General features: G+C 31.3%; 1 protein-coding gene across 3 annotated transcripts in view; it reads right to left on the bottom strand.

Moving 5' to 3' along the window:
- LOC139520679 (thrombospondin type-1 domain-containing protein 4-like) overlaps positions 1-22,359 on the bottom strand; it is an 89,567-nt gene that overhangs the window by 6,974 nt on the left and 60,234 nt on the right. For all 3 annotated transcript variants that reach the window (XM_071313545.1, XM_071313546.1, XM_071313547.1), the window contains 5 exons: positions 18,829-19,004; positions 14,675-15,425; positions 3,681-3,810; positions 1,304-1,508; positions 714-884 (listed from right to left, as the gene is read on the bottom strand). In XM_071313545.1, the coding sequence (XP_071169646.1) occupies positions 714-884; positions 1,304-1,508; positions 3,681-3,810; positions 14,675-15,425; positions 18,829-19,004 (1,433 nt within the window). The remainder of the gene's footprint in view (positions 1-713; positions 885-1,303; positions 1,509-3,680; positions 3,811-14,674; positions 15,426-18,828; positions 19,005-22,359) is intronic.

Here is a 22,359-nt window from a genome sequence, read left to right as displayed (position 1 = left end):
TAGGTAAAATTAACAATTTAAATGTAAATCTTATTTATCATTCCGATAAATCAATTAATAAATTATAAGTAATCTTCTTTAAAATCAGATAAAAATCGTACAGAAAACATAACTTCATGACCGAGAGATAAAAACCTATGACACGGCGGTAATAGAGCACCTGTCTTCAAGCTTAAGGGTGTAGTGCACGCATTCTTCAGACACAAAGATGACTTTATATGAAAAATGAATAAAAGAGACAAGACATATTTGTATTTGTCTGATGTTTTTGTAACTTTTATGTGGTCACATTCATAGCTATCAAATAAAAATACTTTGTCAACTCAGATTATAAAAGGAGGTATCACTATATTAGATATCATAATATATCAAATATTAAACAATTTAATACTGTTTTAATCCATACTGTTTTGCCATTCAAAGGGTGACGTAAGTTATCTTCGTTTGTGTATATAACCATATAATGTAACCATATAATGTAATATATACTCCTAAAAATTAATAATGTACAAACAATGGATAAAATCAATAAGACTCAAAAAAGTTTTCCAGTTATGCCATGACACTTTATGACGTCATTTGATAAGTAAATATACAATAATTATAAAATAAATTTAAGGGGATTTGGATATGTGTCAATAAGACCACAACCCAGCAACACCGTAGAAAAGAAATCTAACATTTAATGAGCAATATACGTTTTAAAACCTTACCCGTCTTGACCACTTTGAGTAAAACCAACCAACTGCACAAACACCCATTTCACAACTCTTTACTGTTTGTGGTTTGGAACCTAGGCAAATTGACTCTGTGGTATTTTTTCCATCTACATGCTTGCAGTAAACCTCTCGTTCTTGTTTTCCTCTACCACAATTCACAGAACACTAAAAATACCGAATTATTATCGTAAAATAGTGTTACAATATAATTTGCAACAGAGTTGCACTTGCATTTTTATAGCTTTCAACACAAGGTTAATTATATAACTAAATAAAAAATACTGTCGAAATTTGTAATGGATACTATGCTAGTTAAATAATACGTGCATCAGATAACGTATCATTTGATTCAAGCTGCTTTAAATAAGAGGTTAAATGTTCTTTCTAATGTTATGTATCTTTTGAAATAACATAATAATTTGCATATTTTATCGTTGATTATAATATTCATATATACAACAGTTTTATTAAAAAAATGAAAGATTTGGCTAAAAGACGGTTTTGCATTTTTTGTGTTCCTCATTCAACACAAACTGGTCGAACTTCAATAAAACAGTTTTGAAGGCATTGATATTCATAATAACCTTTCCCCATTCTCCATTAGTCCATTCAGCACAAGCTCTGGTGTTGCAACTCCTAGCTGATTCTGGCCTAGTTCTTGAATCGCATCGGGAAGTTGGGACGTCTAAATGTAGCTCAGAATCTATCAACTGTTTGCACAACACTGGTCTTGTCTGCATCCCTTGTCCACAGCTTTCACTGCAATCTGACCAGTTACCAGACTCCCAACTATCAACAATGTAATTGATATTAAAAAAAGTGTATCAATTTTTGCTGACAATTGGACACTTTGACTCTTTATATCTCTTTAATAATTCTAAAGACCAAAATATTTGAAAATCCATAGCATTCACCAAACTTTGAAAAGCTTATGTGCTTATTATGGTTGAACAAATAATACGCAATAAACATTTACGTATTACTATTACACAAAGTATACACCTGCAAAAAAATTACCGCACCACACCGATTATTCTTACTACCAAACATATTATAACATATGAGCTGCGTTAGATAGGAATCCACCTAATGTAAATTAATATCAATACATCTGTTCTCCTAATTCGAGTTAAACAAATCTCTATTGAAAGTATGCAAATCTTTGAAAACTGCGTTGGTATAAGAACCCTACAAAACAGACCAACATTCAACTTTGAATGTTCCACAATTCAACCAAAGTTTTTAACTTGTACATGTATACGAGCACTTGCATAAGGTTGATTTCTATGCGACGAAGCTCGGTTATTGAATTATTATTTATGGCCCAAAAATATAAAGCCAGTTTTTTTACTCACAAGACTTGAATAAAAATAACGAATACAATTAATTTCAGTTTTGAAAAACAATTGGTTGTCTTTGGTAATGGAAATGGATAATGTTTAACTTTTGATGCTTACAAATCAAGAATTCAATTTGTTTGAAAACAAGACTATGCGGAATTTAAAAATATCGAGTAAAAATATCATTTAAACGAACCGCCGATGTTTACTCATAAAGTTCTGTATTTTATTCCACGAACCAAACAGTGACATTTGTGTTATGTCTTGTGGAAGTCTTTGCCAATCCTGCATCAAAAGCTGAGCTTGTTCAATACTCTCTCTCTAACCACGGCGACAAATTATGTCTCAGACACAAAGTATGAAAAAGTGATGATTTATCTCAAGCTTTTCACCAGGAATTACAAATGCTACTACAGCAATAAACTCAATCGTTCAACCATAAAACGAAAAGACGTATGTATTGAACATTGTTGAATTTATTTTTACAACAAACATATTTGCATTTCAAGAAAGAGTAAACTACGCTATTGAACTATGTTACCTGTAAGCACCAATAGTCTTACATTGTCCATTTTAAGTACCGAAGCTATCCTCTTGTATGACAAAAATTGTACCTTTAGATCAAATTCGTTATTTGTCTGCAACCTTTTTTTATTTTATGTGTGTCTGTGGTGTTGTCAATAAGAGAATTACATAATTTATATACTTGGAGCCATAAACAATATTAAATGTTATAATAGTTTGGTTTGTGAGAAATCCAGGGTGGTGCTAAATTTTACCCAGGTGTATATGTAATTTGTAAGTCACTTAAACTAACACTTAATAATCAAAATACTTTTGCAAATATCTTTTAAGCTCCTGAAATAATTATTATATTACGTACTAAATGCTGAAACCGTTAACGTGTCAGGAAAAATGTAACTTTATTGACGCTTATTAAAAATCAATTTCCTAGAATATGAAATCTTATTTAATAAAACTTAAACATGTCCTGGTTTAAAATAGGGATTGACACTTTTACATGTAGCGGCAAAAGTACATTCATATCAATAAAATGAAATAAAATGAACATATCTTTGTACTAGATCAACGACATGAGATGATTTTAATCTGGTTGTTCACGTTGTAGCAGGAGACATGACACATTACTATGACACATTATTCTTCCAGTCCTTACTTTCATTTCATAAAGGTTTGTTCTTAAAGAAAAAATCAGAACATTTCAGTTTTCAAGACCATGTTTTGACCCATCCGGGAATCGAACTAACAACCTTACGTACACCAGCCGAGCAAGATGTAATTAAAGTGATCTAGCAAAAAAAAAGGTACAGTGGTCAAGGCATTCAAAATGTCTTTGCGATGCACTGTACACATACATGTTCTCTATAGACATCAAACGTTATTTTTTTTACTCGAAAGTTCAGTTTTAGAACGAATATTGTAATTTTCTAATGATAACTTTAGAACAAACTCGATGATTTTTTTAATTCGTCAACTACACTATATTTGAGTTTAACTTGATTGGAACACTTAATTAGGGAATAGATATACAGGTAATTAAAAAAATACGGACATCTTTCTTGTACAAATAATTTGAACACTGAAAAAAGATTATACTTACTTTGGTGGACATATGTTGGAATTACATTTAAGCACTTGTGACTGTGGTTTCAATCGAGGATCGCAATTTTCATTAGTGACCATAACGTTGGTATCTTTTTTCAAACATATAATCTTTGTTTCTTGTGCACCTGTTAAAAAAACAATAGATGACCAGTCATGATACATTGCATTCGAGTTTTATATTTCATACGATGATAAGTATTGATTTATAACTTTTGAACACCGGTATACTACTGTTGCCTTTATTTCTTACAAATCCGACAAGCAAGCGAGTCACGATAAAATCTAAATTTTAATAAGTCATTGTCCTCATCAAAATAAATGTCACATAAAAAAATTACAATTATTATTAGTATTGTACTTCAGGATTATGATAAAAAATACATTTTGTATCAGGGTGCCTAATCATGTTCACAGGAAATTCGTTTCTCCTGTATGGTCAATTGTTGTACTGTATAATACTTTTTGGTCATGTATGACGACTGAAACGTGCTGATTTGATTGTGAGTGTAATAATTAAGTTTAATATAGTCTAATAAAGTACATTTAAGAGCCAGTCTGTGATAAAACCATGCAAAATGGTCCAAATCCAAAATATTCCAATCAGACTGATATTTTGTATTTAAGATACCTTATATGTAATAACTATTTCTGCAAAATATTTTGAAAAAATATTCAGCCATTATTTGTGTATGCCGAACATTCGATAATTGTCTATTTCTGTACTGACAAATGGCCATTTCAAGCCTATTTTAGGGTATTTTGACCTGATTTTTCTTTGTTTTATAGAAAAAATACAGCTTAATGATAACAAATATCTTAACTAACAACTTAAAATAAAAGGAAATTATGATAATTCAAAAAGTTGTGAGATTTCTCAATACCCCTACTAACAAGTTGAAATTGCATGATTTTGAAAAAGTGCCGATTCAGCAAAATTTGTATATTTTTAAAGGCTTGAATCTTGTAAGATCATGTTTTATTTTCAATAAAATGTAATATTTCATGAAGCTTATATATTTATCTACAAAATGCAAGAAAATGGTGCTCGGCAAATAATACCTTCTTACGAGAAAATAATAATTAAAGATAGGCGTGATGGCCATTTTGCCGATATTTTGATTTTTTGATCTGTTTCATTAGAAACTTTATAAAAGTATGTAATAGTCAAAATATAAGAAAAATAATGACTGAACTAATGTTTACTGGTTATATTAATTGAATAAACCAAGTTTAACTTAGTTTAAATTATAGAATATACTAAAGGAGTAAACCCGGGAAAACCGCTTTTTTGCATTTTTTGCCCCTATATAAACTGAGCATTTTTACCATATGTTTAAAATCTTAACTTATTCAAAAGTAAATTACTTTAGTAACTTAAAATGGGCTGTTTTTTTTACAATACTATACACACTCATCAGGTAATATCATCATGAGTTCTTCACAATTTTAGCATTTTATAGTAGTCTAGTTTTTAGACGCTTTTTTGTCTAAATTCAAAGTGGCCACAATTGAGATCAGTCTTAAATTTTTAAAACATGTTGAATTTGATAATGGTTCATAAAACTGTTTAACATATAAGAGATAGAGACTCAACATGAATGCAACCCCTTGCAATTTAGACAAAAATACTATCATAAAAGTACTAAAAATTCTAAGCACGTCTCCTTCAGATGAAATCGGGGTATTTTCTTTTCTAAAATAGTATGAAAATGTAGACAAAATTGTACAAACTGCGCAGCCTTGTACATCCATGTTATCTATTTTCAGAAAAGAGGAAGATTTAATAGTTTTGTGAATTTCATAGAATTGTGCCTCTTACCTAGAAAAGTGCTATATTTTGTATATTGTGATAAAGCTTTATGTCAAATATAAAGAGACTACTCCTAGTAGTTCCTGATAAAACTGGAACTGAAATTTTGTGACGCTGACATGAACCAGTTCGTTATCCCTATGTCAATTCTGGGAGAACAGTGGACATAACAGTAATGCTAAGTTTCCTCCTAGAATGTAATCTCTAGCAATTTGAGGCTTGGGAATAAGACATGTAAAATACAGATGGCCTATTACTACCAGCTGAGACAAACACAAATATTTCAAATTGCAATAAAATTTATTTCATAACCACATGTAATAACCAGATACTCCGCAGGGCGCAGCTTTATACGACCGCAGAGGTCGAACCCTGAACAGTTGGGGCAAAGTATGGACACAACATTTAAGCTTGATATAGCTCTGAATTTGGATTGTGATTAAATAGTTGACACAACAGAATGAGTGTGGTCTAAGAACTTAAACTTAAAAACTTAAAAAAATTTAATTTGACATTTACCTATTATGGTCCAATATCCAAAATCTAAATACATGGTTAGATTCAGCATATCATAGAACCCCAAGAATTCAATTTTTGATGCAATCAAATAATGTTGAATTTTAGACCCCATTAGACTTCAATGTGGACCAATTTGATAACCGGGCCCAAATATTAAAAATCTAAATACATGGTTACATTCAGCATATTGAAGAATCCCATTTATTCAATTTTGTTGAAATCAAACAAAGTTTAATTTTGGATCCTTTGGACCTTAATGTAAACCAATTTGAAAACAGGACCAAAAATTAAGAATCTAAATTCACTGTTAGATTTGGCAAATCAAAGAACCACAATAATTCATTTTTTGATGAAATCAAACAGTTTAATTTTGGACCCTTTTTGGCCCCTAATTCCTAAACTGTTGGGACCAAAACTCCTAAAATCAATCCCAACATTTCTTTTATGGTCATAAACCTTGTGTTTAAATTTCATAGATTTCTATTTACTTATACTAAAGTTATAGTGCGAAAACCAAATATCTTTGGATGACGACGACGATGTCAACGGCAACGTCATACCAATATACGACCAAAATTTTTGATTTTTTGCGGTTATATAAAAACAAATATACACAGATAAATGGTTAAACTGTTGAGCAGACATACAATTACCCGGCCACGTCCACTTGTATTTTTTCCATCTGATGAGTTAAGCCTTTTTCAACTGATTTTTATAATTCGTTCTTATGTTTTACTGTTATACCACTGTCCTAGGTTAGGGGGAGGGTTGTATTCCCCGCTAACATGTTTAACCCCGCTACATTATTTATGTATGTGCCTGTCCCAAGTCAGGAGCCTGTAATTCGGTGGTAGTCGTTTGTTTATGTGTAACATATTTGTTTTTCATTCATTTTTTATATACATAAGGCCTTTAGTTTTCTCATTTGAATTGTTTTACATTGTCATATCGGGGCCTTTTATAACTGACTATGCGGTATGGGCTTTGCTCATTGTTTAAGGCCGTACGGTGACCTTTAGTTGTTAATGTCTGAGTCATTTTGGTCTCTTGTGGACAGTTGTCTCATTGGCACTCATACCGCATCTTCTTTTTTATATTGTCATTAAAATGGTAAGATTTTTTACTGTTTATATACATGTAATATTATGGTGGTCTACCGTAAAGAAAAACGTGCAAAATGGTCTAAATACAAGTTTTTAGTCATGAATGAACATGATGAAGGTATTAGCAAAAAAAAGAAAAAGTTTGATAGATCTGAAAAAATTTAACATAATAAAGTCATCAATATCTATTTTAACTAAATATTGAACAATTTTGCAGCATCAGAATTTTTTTGGATAAAAACAAGCATTCTGGGAGTAATACATGACAATACATAGTCCCCAACCCGTTACAAATTCATTGTAATGGAACAAAATTTTGACTTGATCTATAATTTGTCATGGTGTAAACTACATAAAAATATCGAGACAAAATATTCAAGCAAAACAAAAAAAAACTTGTTGAATTCTGACTATCTGAGTGAATTTCCTATGTCCAAAGACCACAACTCTGCACACAAATATCAGACTGGAACAAAACTGAATCACTAAATACCAAAGAAAAGGAAAAACATTCAAAATGTCATTTTGTCTAAAAAAATGAGTTATTTCCGTTTGAACAGAAATCTTCTAATGAATAAGTATTTCATCAAAAAATTAATTCTAGAGAAAGGGCTTCAACTGAACAAAGAGAAAAGCTTAAAGCGTGAATAATGAATTCGACCTGTAACTTGTCATGATAAATCAATAAACCAAATATCAAATCAAAATCTACAAGCACAAAAAGTCTTGATTTGCCGAAATGACAGATAGACAGACTGACAGACAGACAAACGCAGTACAAACCTAAGTCCACTTAGACGTTAGCCGTTAGGGGACTTAAAATCAAAATCTCAAAGTATCAACAAACAGGAAAGAGATGTTCTTTGGAGAGGGAACATTCAAGATAATTTTGGAAAAGCTTTCGATTTGTGAAGAAGTAGGGTCACCTCAAATGTCTTTCTTTTATCTTTATTTAATCTGAGATATAAATCAAAAACTTTTATATGGCACATTATATATGCACATATAAACTTTTTTCGTAGATGAAAAAAAATGGCCACATTTTTTACATACGCTCTAATAGACACAGATTTCGAATCTAGACACTCAATGAGTGATTGCCCCTATAATTGGTTGCATTCCAATCAAAAGTTTCAAAGAGGAAGATTTGTTGAAGTACAAGTATGTTCACAACTCTGTTTCATATAACAAGCTTTTTAAAAGACTGTCATCAATTGAAAGTATGTGAAAATCAGGTGCTCCGCAGGGCGCAGCTTTATACAACCGCAGTGGTTGGACCCTGAACAGTTGGGGCAAATTAAAGTTGGTCACATGTTCAAGCTTGATGCTGTCTGAATTTGGATTGTGATTGCATTTTTGACAAAATAAAGGTTTTTGTTTCAAAATAAATGTGGTCAAAGATCAACAAATCTATTGCACAATACTGTGCAATTGAAGATTTCTTCTTGAAAATTTTCAAATTTGAAATTTGAAAAATTTTGAAAAAAAAAGAAATCCCTTAAAAAATTGTTTACAACCCCCCCCCCCCCATTTATTGAAACCCCCTTTAAGGAATAACCCTTAAACACAATCCCATCCTTTCCTTTTAAGTATAGAATCTTGTAGTACAATTACAGAGAGATCCATATACTTAAACCCAAGTTATTCTTTGGAAACCAGAAACATGCTTCTTTTTGGCCCTTTTTTGGCCCCTTATTCCTACATATTTTGGACAATTAATCCAAAACTAAATCCCAGCCTCCCCTTTGTTATATGGAGCATTGTGGTACAATTTGAGAGAGATCCATACAATTACACACAAGTTATTGTCTTGAAACTAGAAAAATGCTTGTTTTTTTGGCCCCTTTTTGGCCCTTAATTCCTAACTTTGAACCCGTGACCCATTTAAATGAATCCAAACATTCTAAGTGTGGTTTTAAACATTGTGACACAATATCAGAGCAATTGAAATACTTATACACAAGTTATTATCCTTAAACTATAAAATGCTTGTTTTCGGCCCCTTCTGGGCCCTTAATTCCTAAACGGTTGGGACCATCATCCCCAAAATCAATCCAAACCTTCCTTTTGTGGTATTGAACCTTCTGAAAAAAAATCATAAAGATCTATACACTTAAACTAAAGTTATTGTCCGGAATATAAGTCTACTTTGATCAGTTTTAGTTAAAATATTAAGGGGCAAAAACTATTACAATTAGTGCATTTTATAGATATTTGGGAGCATTTTTTTTCCAATTTCCCAATATTTGCCAGGCTAAATTTTTTTATTTGTCTTAGAACTGATATGCACCTTTAAAAAAATCCCAAAAGTTGAAGAAAATAAATATGATCTTAAGAGAAAACACCTACTGAGTACATGTACTACATACAAGTTATCTAATACATCTGTTGCACGAACCGCTCTGGCAACCTGCCAAAAGGTAAAAAAAATGTCAAAATGCATTTTTTCTTTTTTTTATATAATGTTCTTTGCAAAATATAACAAGATAATGCTATATTTAAGAGATATATCAATTATCCAGACCTTTAAAAAGTACCTAAATATGGTGATTTTTGCATATTTTTTTTTAAATAATTCACATATATGCAAATAAGGCTGTTAAATGAAAAATAGTGTGAATTTACAAAAAAACATTTTTTTATCTTAACTCCTAAATACCCAAAGATTTTGGAAATATATATTATATTGCCCAGTTATAACTACCAATTTGGACGAAATTTGAGATTTTGCATGGTTTTATGGCAGACTGGCTCTTAAACTGTTTCAATTTTAAAGCCCCAAATACTATTTTGAATTTACTTTGTAGAAGTTTTGAAATTTCGATTAAAATATATTTTTTTCGATCGAATATACTATAATTTACCTTCATCACGATACAAGGATGACTACTCAGTTTAATATAAACCATATCTATTATACGAAAAAATATTTAAAAATGCCAAATATTCATAATATCATAATTCATAGAACATTCCGTTAATCTTCCAATATTATTTTAAAGATTAAAACATATCCCTAACAGGGGGTAATGAGAAATATCCTGCCAACTCGGATGACCTTTCTCGGTGTGTTTATGTTCACACATCAAGAAAAGAATAAGAAAAGGTGAAAAAGGTCATAGCGATCTGTTCATCTCTTGTCAAACAAGATAAACAGATGTCCCCTATCCTGTTGCACCTCTCCACAGGTGCTAAATCACCTGTCCTACTGTTTGATTAATTACACAATGTATCTTGGAACTTAACGGAAAAATTCCGTTGACTTATTATTTCTCCCAGAACATCGTTCACTAAAATTTGATAATTATCATGAAACAGGTGGGCTGCAAGTATGGCCTTATTGCATCCAAAAAATAGAGTATTCACAACTTGTGTTTCGTCCACTGATTTCACCGGTAACTTGTTGTTCATTTCATTTTTTGAATGATTAAATAACTTAATTGTGTATTGATATTTGCATTTGCTCTTTCTTTTGTATACTTACATTGATAAATAATTGTTAGTCTTAACATTATTGCAAAAATCTGAAACTGAAAACGTTAAGTCTTGTTTTAGTAATTTATCGAAATTTACTGGTAGTGAATTCAGTACTGTTCAAACGTTTTGAGTGCTGTCAATCTAGTACTGTGCAGTATACCTTATTAAACATGTTTTGTTTCGTACAGGATAATTATTGCTACTGAGCATACTCTGATAAAATCGCGATTGTCATTACACTATCCAAAAAACTGAATAAGACATACACACTTTTGTTTATTCTTATAAGAGCTGTTCACAGTTCAAATAGACAGTTTCAGCTTAAAAGTAGTTTACTAGTGTTGGTACAATTAAAGAAATTCCCTAACAAAATGCTTCTGTCACATGTATTCAAGTATAAAACGCGCGTCTTGCATACTAAATTATAATCCTGGTACGTATGATAACTATATACTCTAACTCAAAGATGTTTGGTGCTCATGTGCTGGCGGAATTCTATATAAATGCATTTGTATAATATTCGAAAATTTACTACATATTTAAACTCTGATACAAAAATAAAACTTGAGGGATACGAGTTTTTGAGAAAAGTTTAGAACTTTATATAAATATCATAGGTAGTTCCTTTGCCAAACCTTTTGTCAATATTCACTCGATTTTGTCTTTAACTGGCAATACATCACAAATGTTAATACAAAAGATAATACATTTGATTAGGGATTTTCCGTTTTGAATTCTCCTCAGAGTTAAGTATTTTTGTGGTATTACTTTTTATAACAACATGAATTCGGCACCTCTTTATTCAATGTGAGTTTGTCGCGATTAAACCGTAGTAAATTGAACCTACGTTAACATTTAAATTCAAATTTTATTTAATCCAGACAAACCTAACTGGAACCTCTCGTAAGGTAATAAACTAAACCCAACAAAAATTCAAGAACAGTGGAAAAGAATTTTTAATGTGTAATTGAGCTGCATCATTTAAAATTCCAGTTCACATGTTAGTCAATACGACCATATAAATCATCCTTAAATAGGTCTTGGAACATCATTCATCATTATAAAAAGAAATTGCCATCATCACTACCCGCCCAGTATAAATCCCACTGTCAACTTTGTTTCAAAATAAAAAAAAATGAAATATATCTTTTTTTTAAAACTAAAATTAAATTGGGTAAAAGGAAATCATTGATTATATCAGCTGTCATTTTGACAAGCAAGAACATTCTTTTGTATCGAATGATTAAGCAGGTCTGCATTTAAGGCTGCAGTAACAGATAATGTATGTGTTTGACAGCCACAAGTGTGCTGTTCAAAAGGCAATTATTAAAATGTATGAAACTTGAACTATAAATTCTACCATCGATATAGAAAAAATACAACACTCATTTAAACGACTTCAATTGAACCAAGATAGAAATGTGGGATAGAACCGAGTATCAAGTATAATTCAAAAGGAGTAAAAAGGGTCAAACTAAATAATAAAAATTCAAAGCAATACCTTAAACGTTTATTTCTACAAAAATATCAAACATATGCGTTGCATTCTTCTTTGTTTAAAAAGGATCTCGGTTAAATGTCAAGCAAGTAAATAAAAAAGTGTTATTAAAACCTAAACATAACTGCAAGAAAATAGGTCTATTAATGAAACATTCCGACCGATCGAAGCTGATATAACAATCCATTAGTTTAATGTCAAAATGAAAATGTTTGAACGTTACAGAAAGGATGGCCAAATTACCAAACTGGTGTTTTTGTTAAAAAGCCGATGCAGATTTGATTGGGTATGTACCCAACTTTACATTTATTGTTACTTTAATAGATTTATTTATCGTGTTTTGCGTTATACCACAGTATAATGCTGGATATTGTAAAGCCCGTCTAGCTATAAAGTTTCATCGGGCTTTTAAGAGAATGTTTTTTCGTTTCAAGTATATAATTGTAGGTGAAATTGTAGTTCAAAACGTCTTTCAAAGCTGTAGACAGACAACTGGGAAAAAGAAAACTACAGTCCTGATCAAATGTATTTTGTATATTAGCTAATTCTTTTCCAAAATTTTACTACCGGCAATATAGCAAAATCTTTATGTTAAGAGTAGTATTGGGGAATAAAGAAAACATAGCTTTAAAAGTCATACTTCATGACTGTACAATTTGTTTAATATATTTTCTAATAACGGCAATAAACATAGACTAATTATTGCTTTCGGTTGGACGTCTCCTCTGCTTGTATGGGCAGTTTTTGGTTTTTAGTTATCAAGATTGTGTTTTGTATACTATTATTTGTCAATTTGTCTTATCTTTTTTAACCGGCTTTGTCTGTTTATTTTCGACCCATGAGTTTGAATTGTCTGGTATCTTTTGCCTCTCTTTTATTAATTGGTACGATTGTTCGGTGTTTTTTTTTCAAAAATACAGACGCTATGTTTTTATGTGACAAAATAGAAACTTCAGTTAAAAATATAAAGACCATTGTTAATTAAATGTGGCAAAGTTGTCAATTACACTAACGATTAAAATTTATTCTGTGTATTTCATCTGACACTAAAATATGTAATTGAGGACTAAATTTAGTCATTGCCACACAAGCACGGTACTAAACGTGTATTGTAATTTGTTTGTTGTCATATCATAGACTTTCAAGTTCCTAATTATATATTTTTATTATGTGAATTTAAGGTGAACGGACACCAAGGTTTTCTTCACAAAGAGTTCCTTCAACTTTAATATTTCAAGTCTTATAAAACAGTTAACGAAGCGATGACAATTGTATTGTTAAAACCAGGATAGACTAAGAGGCAAAGAGGCACAAATGATAATTCAGTTTTAATGTTTCATAACTTAAATCAATAACAAATTTACTGTTTATACGAATAAGAGGGTACTCAGATCCAATCAAAACAGACATTTAAAAGGAGACGGACAAGAGTATAGACAAAAGAGACGGACAAGAGTAGACACAAAAAGTACAAAGAGCAGTATGGAACATCTAAAATAGTAAATTATTCTCTTTGAAAAAAAATCCAGCAAGAAAGGAAGGTTTAGAATTAATAATGAAAAACCAACGGGAGAGTAATAAATAACAGGACAACATACGAATTTGACAAGAGACATTAATTAAAAAAAATGATATTGTGTATAAAACTACGAAATAGTGCTACAGCCTACACCTATTATAATCTTCAATGTATACCATGAGATAAAAAAAAAAGCTGTTAGTGCAACCATGACCTGTCTATCAATCCTGTTTTATATGTCGTTTTATGTATTCTTTTATGAAAAGAAACCTTTATATTAAACATTCACAGTCGCAATATCGATTTTGAGTGGGTTTTTTTTATATACAAATTTGAATTTTTTCCGCAATGATGCTTATTTTCTTTCTATTATAAGATCCCCATCAGTTCTACAATAGGTATCAAATACAAAAACAAATGTATAGCCCACCATATACAGTGTTGGTTGGCTTATAAAATTTAAAAAACGGGTTTTAAATTACAAAATATTTGCCCTTAAACCTACAATAAATGCAAAACTAACAGTTTTCGTTGGTTCACATTTTTAAATTTTTTATCATACTCGATCGTATTTGGAAACGTTGTGATTTGATTCTCTATCTTTCTTACATGATATAAACACGACAAGTAATGTTTATCGATAGACAAAGAGTAGATCTAAAAACCTGTTTCTCATTCAAGGATTGTGTTATAAAAAAATGTTTCAACCGATAATTCTAAAGATCAAAAATAATATTGAGCCTCAGTTTGAACTATTGAAGACGTTTATAACCGTAGAATGATCTTTTGTTGATACAATAAACAGTATGATACTATCTTGTTTATTGTTGTGGTTGCATAAACTGACTTACATGTACATGGTACATATATAAATATAGATGTTGATACTCTAGAAACAAAGGTAATCATAAATATCAAACTGTATTTCAAAATTTGTTTAGAAAACTAGATTTTTCTTAATTTGGATGTTGGAAGCAACAAATTATAATAAACAAAAGGGTACTTAGAATTAATAGAATGAATTATACAAAACTGAACTGTAAAATGTACAATGTCTACCTACCTCCCCCGCAAGTTCTTGAACATTCTGTAAATCCTGATATTCTCCAAAAATAGTTTTTACTGTCAGGTATATGGTTTGCAATTACTAAACGTGGTTTCTGTACTGTTTCACCAAGAGGGACACCATTTGAACCTCCACCGAGAGGTATTCCTCTTTGTGATACGCTATTTGCAGAACCGCCAAGCGGCACACCATTTGCAGATCCGCCTAGTGGAATGCCATTACTATATACCGGATAACCCCCCTTGTTACCGTAGAAGCTATCTTGCCCTGATAGGACATTATTATTTCCTGGCGATTGCTGACCGTAGTCGCCAGTAGCCGCCTGATTGTACGCTCCTAGTCCTCCTGAATAGGAATATCCACCTTGGCCGACAGGTTGCTGTTCACTTTTTGTTGGTCTAACACGAGTATTACCTGTGTCACTATTTGTATTCCTTATATTATCATTATTGTTGTAAGTGTTGTCAAAACTAGGTCTAGACTGAACAGCTGCTTGAGAATTGACATTCCTAGAGTTCTGGTTGTTATTATTTACTTGTGTTTTATACTTATGAAGTTCATTTGGATTTGTTATCATATGAACGTCTTTTTGTTTACTAAGATGTGGATTACGATTAGATGGTTGTGCACTTGGATTTCGTCGGTTTTCTCTCAGATTAGGCACCATATTTTGCATAAAATAGTCTGTTAAATTATTCGGCACGGTAAATTGATACATGATACCAGTATTTACTTGGTAAAACAACAACTGTAAAAAACAAAAAAATAATAGGATAAAGAATTTCACTCGTCTACATATGATAAACACGTTTATAATGAAATCGATGAAAAAGTAAAATCACAAAAATACTGAACTCCGAGGAAAATTCAAATCGGAAAGTCCCTAATCGAATGGCAAAATCGAATGGCAAAATCAAATGATAATACATATCAAAAGAATGGACAACAACTGTCATGTTCCTGACCTGGTACAGGCATTTTCAAATGTAGAAAATGGTAGATTGAACCTGGTTTAATAGTGCCAAACATCTCACTTGTATGACAGTCTCATCAATTCTATTATATTTACAAAGAAGCGTGAACAAAACAGATGTAATAGGTAAACATTGTCAAAATAGGGATACAGCAGTCATCACCGTGTCCCAATCTAAGTTAGAACAAAAATAAACCAATATTTAACAAAGAAGCACCAACAAGCATCTATCAAATTTAACAACTACATTCATTGCTTTCTTATATATGTATTTTAAATCAACCCATAAAGGATTGAAATATTTGAAGTAATGTGACTGACTGGCAAGGTTCACATCATATCTAGTGTATTCATAGTAATATAGCATGATTATAAATTAAATTATACATAAGACTGGTATCGAAATGACACTTGTAACAATGTTATGATATATGTTTGGGATGACGTTGTCATTATTTTTTGGCAAATATGTGATGGTTGGACAATAAGATCAGCGTTTTCCAAATGTGGCGTAATACATTAACCAGAGCTTTGACCTAGCGGAATATTTTGAAACATTCTTTAGACATAATATCCTTGTGACCATTAGGGATACACAGTTCGTACCCATTATAATACCGACTCAAGTTAAATAACAATCAACCAAACTCAATAAATATGACGTCAATAAAAAGGTTCAGCATATTCAAGTCATCATCTTGTATGTAGTTGCATATATATGAAGTAAGAATCGGTGTTGTTACACACAAACTTAGATTTAACATGACGTAAAACAAGGAACTCGTTTCATCATGAAATGAGATAAAATATTAGTGATGACCACATTCTTAGTATATCTCAATTCATGCATGATGGTCAGTCAATTGATTATTTTAATAATTCAATTTATCCTTTCAATACATTGCCTATTTGCACATGTACCATGATACATTGCGATATTATAAAACACAATTTGAAAAAAAACATCAATCTCATAAAAAGGAAGGGTGACATATTTGAAATTTTATTTGGCTATCCATAAAACCAGGTTCAACCCACCATTTGTTCTAAAAATGTCCTGTCCAAAGTCACGAATACGGCAGTTTGTATCAAATAGTCTGTTTCTATGTATATTGGCTTTTAATTCAGTGGTTGTTGTTTGTTTATGTGTGACATATTTGTTTTTCGTTCATTCTTTTATATAAATAAGGCCGTTAGTTTTCTCGTGTGAATTGTTTTACATTGTCATATCGGGGCCTTTTATAGCTCACTATGCGGTATGGGCTTTGCTCATTGATGAAGGCCGTACGGTGACCTATAGTTGTTAATGCCTGTGTCATTTTGATATCTTGTGGACAATTGTCTCATTGGCAATCATACCACATCTTTTTATATTTTGTTTTTGTAGCAGTTCAATGTTTCTGTTGTTCCGCTGTTTTCCTCCTATAGTCAGTATAGATGATGTGTTCCCCTCTGTTGTTCAGTTGTTTTCCTCCTATAATCAGTACAGATGATGTGTTCCCCTCTGTTTTGGTTAGTGACGCGCGTATGTTTTCGCTTAATTGAATTATGATTATTGAACAGCGTTATACTACTGTTGCCTTTATTTATTATAACAAAAATATTTCTGTCAATATTGTGGTATAATATAACTCTGTTAATCTTTTATCTGTAAAACAGACACACTTATGGTTTTTAAGATGCGAAGTCTCAACGGGGCAACGTACAACCTTGAACTAGAGCCTTGATACAAGGAAAACCACGACCTAGAGGCCAACGTACAACCTTGAACTAGAGCCTTGATACAAGGAAAACCACGACCTAGAGGCCAACGTACAACCTTGAACTAGAGCCTTGATACAAGGAAAACCACGACCTAGAGGCCAACGTACAACCTTGAACTAGAGCCTTGATACAAGGAAGACCACGACCTAGAGCCTTGATACAAGGAAAACCACGACCTAGAGCCTTGATACAAGTAAAACCACGATCTAGAGCCTTGATACAAGGAAAACCACGACCTAGAGGTCAAATATTTAGTTTAAAGTCGGTCTGCGTTGGAAAGATATCTGTAAATTTAACCTCCGTTCATGCACACTCCAGTATCAGACAGTAAATACTTATAGCCCATTTAAAAACAATACAAGTAATATTTTACCGAGGTCTAGATATCTTAATAATTCTTTTTCTGGCAGCTGAGTATATGTAGTTATACTTTACATATTGTAAATACTTAACTAACTGTATGTCAACAAGGTAGCATACCATGTTCTAGTTTACATAGGAAGGTGAAAAGTCAATTACATTTATATTGTTAACAACAAGAATTATGTTGTTTTATGCCAGTTATGACAAATGAACAGATATATGACAATAGTAAAAACCATAATTCACTTAACTCAACTGTTCTCATGAATGATAATAAGTTACAACAATATATCTACTACCGTATAAACCTATCGAAATCGTTTTTTTTCTTTTTTAATTATCATGTATAAATTTGCATTTTGATGTTCATTTTGATGAATACTCTCAATATTGTAAATTCTTACAATGTAAAACTATTGAAAATTGTTTTTTTTTAATGTTTGCTTTCTTCCCCAATATATATGTTATCATTTAAATAATTCAACTGACTTTTTAAGTGTTTTAAATCATGGTATTAAAAATGGTTTTGATAGAAAATTTTGAAAATAGTAACAAAGAAAGTGTTCAACATTAAACTTGTCTATTGCAGAAGATAGTCACACTCCTTTTATGAAAATCAATTTCTACAAAAATAAAATTATTTACTACTCCAAAATGCATTATTGTCCCCTTTAGAGCCATGTACAGTCAAAACTTTACTTAATCTGAATATATGCATCTTTTTGAAAAACCCCATTTAACCTTTCCACAAGGGTTACATGAACAGTAGGTCATTCCTCGCCAATATTTTTTTACAGGGTTCGAGATATCTGTGTGTAAATTTGAGTTGACCGTTTTGTGTATTTTCACAATGGTGTTATTCGACATGTAGTTTTTAATTGACTTCCTATAGAATACTTCTTGTTTCAAATGGGCAAGGCAGTATACTAGAGGTATTCGCCTTAAAGCAAATATATGATGAATTGGAGATATGTAGTTATTGTAATTTCGGCGGATATTGTAACATAAATATGGAAACCTGTGTCATTTTTATAATAAGCTATTTTAATACCTCTAAGTCAATGGATTTCGTTGTAGGACCGTCGGCCATAATACACTGCGATCGGCAGCCTTCTGATCTTTTATTTCTATGATACGTAAAAGTTGTTCCCGCTTCTCTGAAAACTTCGTTTCTAGTAAGTCTATAATTTCCATTGATAATGTAATCGCCATCTGTTTGTCTTAAGGCTGAAAAATTCATACAAATGTGTCATTTGAAAAGTTTGATTTAATGTACGAACAGTCAATAACTTTAAGATAATGCGGGGTTATATTCAGGCATCAACTACATGTAGGTCGCACAATCGTTTTCAATAAATGAGAGTGTTAAAATCTAGTCAAGGAAGGACGTCATGAATAAAATAAAACATTAGAAAATTTGTGAGCATTTCCAAACGCTTTTCTCGACCAGAAAAATTTGACAGCCAAAGAAGATAAATCTTACATTGAGCCGTTTTCAATATCTAAATGAAACTATACTAGTATATTCAAATAAGTTAAATATGAATTTAAAATAATATCTACATTTAATAATCAAATGACATTGCTACAGTAAGTAATGTAAACTGCCTTAAGATAAAGCTGACTGTCGTATTTGAAATTAATGAAAGGGGGCTAATAGATTTAAGCCCGTCTAGTCAATGGCGAGACAAAAGAACTATTTATCCAATAAATTACATATTTTTGATCACAGTTAGCTTTTTATGTGCATGTACCACTGTGTCATAAGTCAAATATTTCGACACACTACAGAAGGCCAGTAAAGGTAAAACAAAGAAATGTAAATAAAACAACTATTATGTAATATTTTCGTATCAAGATTTTTCGCTTTACCGGATATGAATTCTTTTGATGTGCCCGACAATGTGTATCTAATGTGAAAAATAAAATTAAATGTTTTTATTGTGAACTTTAAATTGTTTTTAGGTACAAACAGTACCATGACGTGACACAAGGACCACGATATTGAAAATAACGTGATGGCTTGAATGTACCATAGCAACAAAACGGGCCATGGTTACCATTTTATAATATTTTTTTTACAGAAAACAAGACAAACAACTTAAATTACACACTTTAAACATTCGCCTTAAGCACTTTTCTTGATTTGCCTTCACCAGAAACTCTCGAACCCAAACATTGAAAAGCTACCCATTAACCCAATTAAAGCGCGAGGGGCTATATAACCATGGTTACCTACGTCAACATTGCCTGAGGCAGTTTGAACTGATAGTTAATTTTTTTTAATTTCCCAACGTAAATTTATAAGTAAAAAGATGGTCATAACTCGTGTCAATACCGAAGCACTGACTACTGAGCTGAAACACATGATCTGAGCTTACTTGTTCAAAAGATTTTCCCAATATTTCAGTCAGTAGATTAAATTTTTCTTGTGACATAGTAACTGTACATGTGCTCCCTTTTAAGTCGCTGTTTAATTTATATTACAAAGTCATGGATTGTTAAATCTAATCAACTTGCTCGTTGCCACTCCTTGGGAATGCTTCGTCTCCGAGGGTATCACCAGCCAAGGAATTAGACCTTTATATGTTGACATGTCTTTATTGAAATATCATTGATACGCTAATTTTCTGTGTACAAAATACTTAATCGGTCGATACATTAAGTTTTTTTTTTAGAGATTTATCAAAATATTTTCATTTACATCGTTAGAAAAATAAGTGTGCCAATGTTGATTTTAAATAGATTCAAAAGAGGTAGGGTCACATTTCCTGGTATTTGTTTCCTTCCAAAGGAAACATCAGAAAGTTGATAAAACCTAATGGAAGTCGAATACAAAATGTGACCATAGAATCAAAATGATATTCACCGCAACATCGCAATTAAATACAATGTTGGAATTTTACATGTTTTGCTAAAATTTTGCATACAAAACACATCATTTACAATATGAATTACTTTGTATCTGAAATAATTACTTTACATGTGTTTTTGGTGTTGGTTAAGACTGTTCACATTTAGTTATTTTACACATTTTCCCAAAATCTGTCCAAATTGCAGTTTGGGGCAATTATCTTTAGGTGTTTATACTTGCTCACATGTTAGAGTTCAAAATGTTGTTTTTAAAAAAACTTTTAAAGTATGAATAATTAATTTATTATACTGTGAATTTTAGTTAAGTAGAACTGAGGAAAATTACTATAGTTCAAAATAACTTCAGGGAAAATTGGCTCTACCTCTTTGAGAAGACCAAGCTGTTGGACTCATATTGATGGTATATTCCTCTTAATTTCAATTGCATGAGCTCAATAGGAAATAAAAGAATCAAAAATGAATGAAGAAAACCGGAAAATGGCTCCTGCAATTATGATGCCAGAATTTATAGTTTATTAATAGCAGACACATTTATCATTTCAAGAAAGTTTAATCATGAAAAAGATCTGATATTTATGCTTTATATAAGACCTTAGGCGCCTTTTCAAGATTTACAATAGAAATCACCACCATGCTGTAGATTTTTAATGATAGTTGTTATAGTAAATATAAGACAATTTATGTCCATCGGTTTATACATTTTCGTTTACAAAAACTATATAAGTCTTCTAATGTTCCTAATCAGACAAAAAAGTCAGCGTTGAAAGATATGAAATCCGGAATATCTATAAACCTGAATAATATTGGAACAAGTCTTAAATACCCACTCATTTAAGTTGTGATTTGTGCTATTTATTTGGTGATAAAACATTCATAAATTGTTAATCGAACAAACACAAGGATTCAAACTATGTTTAAAAGATATTTTATAATTTATTGCTGTCTAAACGCGACTAAACACACCTTAAGAAAATATTGGGATATCTAAATCCTTTACAGAAAGTTGTTATTTGGTACTAAGTACACATCACTTGCCCTACATTTTTTTGTCTGCAAAGAATTGACACAACAAGACCATTTGTAAACTTTAAATATTTGTTGAATTTAATATATTGCTTCCGTATCCGTTCAAGTATTTCTAAATTGTTCAAATTAATTGACCTCGTCTTACAAGTTTAACATATTCTTTATTTAAGAGACATCTATGCACAGCTATATAGAAGTGGTTTGAGTGTTTTTTGTTAGCCTATTTCATTGCTTGGTCTTCTAAGTAAGAACATTAAGGTATACGTTTTCTGATGAATTGTGTAATATAATATGTAACGGTACAATAATCCATATTTTCCAAAAAGGATCGTTGAATCTGCACGTTTCTTTTGGATAGACGAAAAATTATCTTTCTACCCAGCGCGGAAAGTGTGTTTGAAGTCAAAATTGCACTTAATGGTTACGTTCTATACATTTGTTGTGGCTCTAAGGCCTGTGATGTACGATTTATTGGCAGTAGTTATTGCTTTTGATACCTGCTTACTATATTTTTCAAGACTGGAGAATTAATCCATGATTGTCCCAAGATGAACAAAATATTGTTTGATCAGTCCAAAAAATCAAAAGCATTTAAAACCGAAACATTAAGAGCAATTATTTATTGAGACATTTTACAACAATTGAAAGTTACTGTACTATTTTAAACATGTTAATAACAGAT

The sequence above is a fragment of the Mytilus edulis genome, chromosome 4 (assembly GCF_963676685.1).
Source record: "Mytilus edulis chromosome 4, xbMytEdul2.2, whole genome shotgun sequence".
In the NCBI taxonomy this organism is placed as follows: Eukaryota; Metazoa; Mollusca; class Bivalvia; order Mytilida; family Mytilidae; genus Mytilus; species Mytilus edulis.
Note: the sequence above shows the minus strand (reverse complement) of the source record. Positions and strands in the feature narration are given on the sequence as shown.